A 4,109-nucleotide genomic window follows, 5' to 3' on the forward strand; every position below is an offset into this window, starting at 1 on the left:
TATGTCATGGTTACAAAAGGGGATAAAAATGGTCATGCCTGAGGAATCGGAAGTGAAACTAGAAAAAGACCTGATTAGCAAAGCCGACTCCACACCCCAGGAAGATCCTTCCTATAATGAGCATGGCAAGGTTCTGGGCAGCTGCATTTAGCACCACGCCAATGATGAAGAAAATCCCTGCAATGAGCATGGTCAGTCTCCGATTGAGGTTTCTTGTTGTGTAGGATGCGAAGAAGGACGAAATCAAGCCAGCCAGATACAACGATGATGTGATCAATAGCTGACATTATCATTATTGGCAAGCATAGTCGCTTCCAATGTATGATTAATGCAAGGCAAGCTCTGAAGGTATGTATCATTATCAACAAACGAATCATTCATGCCCATTTCAAACAAATCCCTTGGCTTTGACCTGATAACAACATGCCAATCACGATCAATAGGATCGGGGACATAGAATACCTGTTGTACTTGGGTTACTAAGACATATGGTTCATCATACAGGTTCCGACCAGTATGCCATAATTGTTTGAAATTCACGAGCGTGAACCCAAATTCATCCTTCTTGATTCCCCTGCCTTGAGTTCTTACATCCACCCAATCACACCTAAATAATACAACTTTCTTGGACCCACAATAATCCAACTCAATAATGTCTATTAAAACATCATAGTAATCCACATCCCCTATAACAGGGTTTCTATCACTTGTACTTGCGAAGCTTGATGCATTTGCCATCACTATAACTCCACTATTCTGTGTTTTCAAGTCTCTCTCATGATCTCTTGTATGAAACCTGAAACCATTAATGATGTATCCTTTAAATCTTCTTGCAACAGTGTTAGGGCCCCGAGCTAGGCTTCTAACTTCTTTCGGAACTTGATCATTCCCAACATGGTCCACATGCTTCCCAAGCCAATCTGGAAACTTTTTATTGTGGACGCGTTCTAGGAGCCTCGGTGCTCTTTGGGGCATCTCCTTCTAAATCACTTTCCTGTGTTCACTGCATTTTATTCAATTCGATGAATAAGTTGTAAACAAGTGAGATTCTTATGAATTAACGCTACAAATAAAACTACTCTTACTCAATGAATGTGCGACCGCATTGGTGTTGAACAACACATATCTATGTGCCTGTGTCCTATCAACATATTCGATAATAAACACGTCAATCTTTCCCAATGGACGACCTACTGTCCCATCCCTAAAGTCCTCATTTTGAACTGGTCAGTTGAATCTTGTCTCAACACCATGTAAGTACCGAGAGCAGAATGTTAGGCATTCTTCAGCTAGGTACCCCTCTGCAATCGAACCCTCTGGCCGACTTCTATTTCAAACGTAGGACTTTAGTCTCTGTAGGTACCTATAGTCACATAATAGACATATAAGTATACATGATTTTATCTATTACAACAAGATAAATGAAAGGTCATATTGAGACCTTAAAACACACCTTTCAATTGGGTACATCCAGCGGTACTGTACTGGCCCGGCTAACATTGCCTCGCTGGCTAAGTGTATAGGCAAATGCACCATGATATCAAAGAATGACGGTGGAAAGATCCTCTCTAAATGGCAAAGTGTTAAAGCAATCTGAGATTCAAGAAACTTGAAATCCTGCATCCGGCCAACCTTGGAACACAAATCTCTAAAGAATCCGCTTAATTCAATTAGGATTGAGCTTACGTTTGGAGGTAATGTCCTTCGCACGGCGATCGAAAGTATTTGTTGCATCAAAACATGAGTGTCATGGCTCTTGAGTCCTAAAATCTTCTTCATTTTGAGATTGGTACATCGTGAGATATTACTCGCATAGCCATCAGGTGCCTTCATGTTCTTTATGACTCTGCAGAAATCATCATTCTCCTTATTCGCCATTATAAAGCATGCAGGGGGCAAATATGTTTTGCCTGATGGTCTCTGCTTTGGGTGAAGTGTTCGTCTTATCTTTATTTTTTGGAGGTCCAGACGAGACTTCACATTGTCCTTTGTCTTCCCGTCGATGTTCAACAACGTCCCAAGAACATTGTCGCATACATTCTTCTCGATGTGCATCACATCAAGACTGTGACGCAACATATTACCTGCCCAGTATAGTAAATCGAAGAAAATACTTCTCTTCTTCCAACAAGATGCCTTTCCCTTTTCCTTATTATTGTCTCGATTTCTCTTCTTTCTAACTTTGGTATCAGACTTCTTTCCAAATATTATGTTAATTTTGCTCACTTGAGCTAACACTTCATTTCCAAATAGTTGTTTCGACATCTCTCTCAACTCCAGCTTTCCATTAAAGTTCCTTTTATCATGTCTATACCTATGATCTCTATCCAAGAATCGACGATGACCCATGTAACAAAACTTATGGCTATGTGTCAACCACTGGGACTCTGTGTCCTTATTGCAGTTAGGACAAGCGAGCTTACCTTTTGTGTTCCATCCTGACAACATTGCATATCCAGGAAAGTCACTAATAGTCCATAACAAAGCAGCACACATTCGAAAATTCAACTTCGATGATGGATCGTAAGTGTCGACACCGACCTCCCACAATTTAAGCAATTCTTCTATCAACGGTTGTAGATACACATCGATATTATTGCCAACACCATGCCGGCCTGGCATAAGTAGAGACATCATGATGTAAGGCTGCTTCATGCACATCCACGGTGGTAAATTGTACGGCATCAAAACAACAGGCCATGTGATATGAGCAATACTCATCATCCCGAAGGGATTGAATCCATCAGTTGCTAACCCAAGCCTGACATTACGACTATCATATGAAAAATTTGGGTGTTGCTCGTCAAAAGATTTCCATACAGGAGAATCAGCAGGATGTCTCATGCACTCATCCTTGGTTTGTCCCTTGTCATGCCATTTCATGTTTTTAGCTGTTTGTGCTTCCATAAATAACCTTTGTAACCTTGGTATTAATGGAAAATGCCACAATGTCTTTGCTGGAATCTTCTTAACTTTGGAGGGAATAGTTGTTGCCTCATCGTCATTAGAATTATGTTCCATCGTTTTCCATCTAGATATACCGCACACAACACATGACTCATCGTTCACATTAGTCTTCCAATACAACTGACAATCATTGGGGCATGCATCGATCTTGTTATAACTGAGGCCCAGTTCTTTAATAATCTTCTTGGTCTCATAAAAGGAACTCGGCAACGTCTCACCCTCGGGGAGTGCTTCTTTCAACAATTCAAGCAACATGGTGAATGACTTGTTGCTCCATCCATTTAAGCACTTAAGTTGATACATTCGAACAACAAAAGAGAGTTTCGTGAACTTCTTACATTCTAGGTACAAGGCTTGTTCGGCATCTTGCAACAACCTGAAGAATCTTTCAGCTTCAGGATTCAGTTCCTCTTGTATTAGCTCCTGTGATGGCAACTCAGTTGGCATGTCATCCACACCTGATATTCCAAACACATCATGCAACAATCCATGCATGTCATTACGTGGAGGCATATCATCATGTGTACTAGTTGCAGGGCCAAAAGTCGATGAAGAAGATGCCTTCCCATGGAACACCCAACGGGTGTAATTCAGCATAATTCCCTCACACACAAGATGATCTACCACTTCTTTATGAGCACGCCAAAAGAGGTTGGTGCACTTTACACATGGACATAAGATCTTCCCCTCCCTAGCAGCATTGTTGAATGCAAACTCAATGAATTCTTTCATGCCCTTAACATATTCCAAGCTCACCCTATATTGTCCAAGGAAACAAAGGGAACTCTTAAAACAATGCAACTTTATAAAGAATTCAAATTCGAAGGAGAGAGTATTGCTCAGCACATTACCTTGACTTTTGCATCCAACTCTTATCCATCACTTGTATCCAACTCTGAACAATGCAATACTCTGCCCAAAATTCATGTCAATCCACTGTAGTTATTAGTCTACTCAACATTGGTCCTGCTACTATCTTATATTCTAGTATAAATTGGTCGCCAAGGCTTCAGGACTCCTCTAGAGTCACCACCACATCCTTTAGCTACTACTAAGGGAGCACGACACCTAATTAAATTACAAAACCCCTAAACATCCACACCATGAATGATTGCCATCTCAAAAAAACTAAGTGTACATGT

General features: G+C 40.8%; 1 protein-coding gene across 1 annotated transcript; it reads right to left on the reverse strand.

The window, feature by feature from the left end:
• Positions 1-273: 273 nt before the first annotated feature.
• LOC131255051 (uncharacterized) lies at positions 274-3,699 on the reverse strand. The gene is made up of 2 exons (XM_058255746.1): positions 1,454-3,699; positions 274-796 (listed from the first exon to the last, which is right to left on the reverse strand). The coding sequence occupies exons 1-2, from the start codon at positions 3,697-3,699 to the stop codon at positions 274-276; spliced, it is 2,769 nt and encodes a 922-aa protein (XP_058111729.1).
• Positions 3,700-4,109: the final 410 nt, after the last annotated feature.

The sequence above is a fragment of the Magnolia sinica genome, chromosome 9 (genome assembly GCF_029962835.1).
Source record: "Magnolia sinica isolate HGM2019 chromosome 9, MsV1, whole genome shotgun sequence".
NCBI classification, from domain to species: Eukaryota; Viridiplantae; Streptophyta; class Magnoliopsida; order Magnoliales; family Magnoliaceae; genus Magnolia; species Magnolia sinica.

Excerpts from the sequence above, each read along its gene's own strand:
- LOC131255051 (XM_058255746.1), bottom strand. The coding sequence starts at position 3,699 with ATGAAAGAATTCATTGAGTTTGCATTCAACAATGCTGCTAGGGAGGGG. Across the intron at positions 797-1,453 it reads TGGATGTACCCAATTGAAAG|GTTTCATACAAGAGATCATG; the intron begins GTGTGTTTTAAG and ends TAATGGTTTCAG.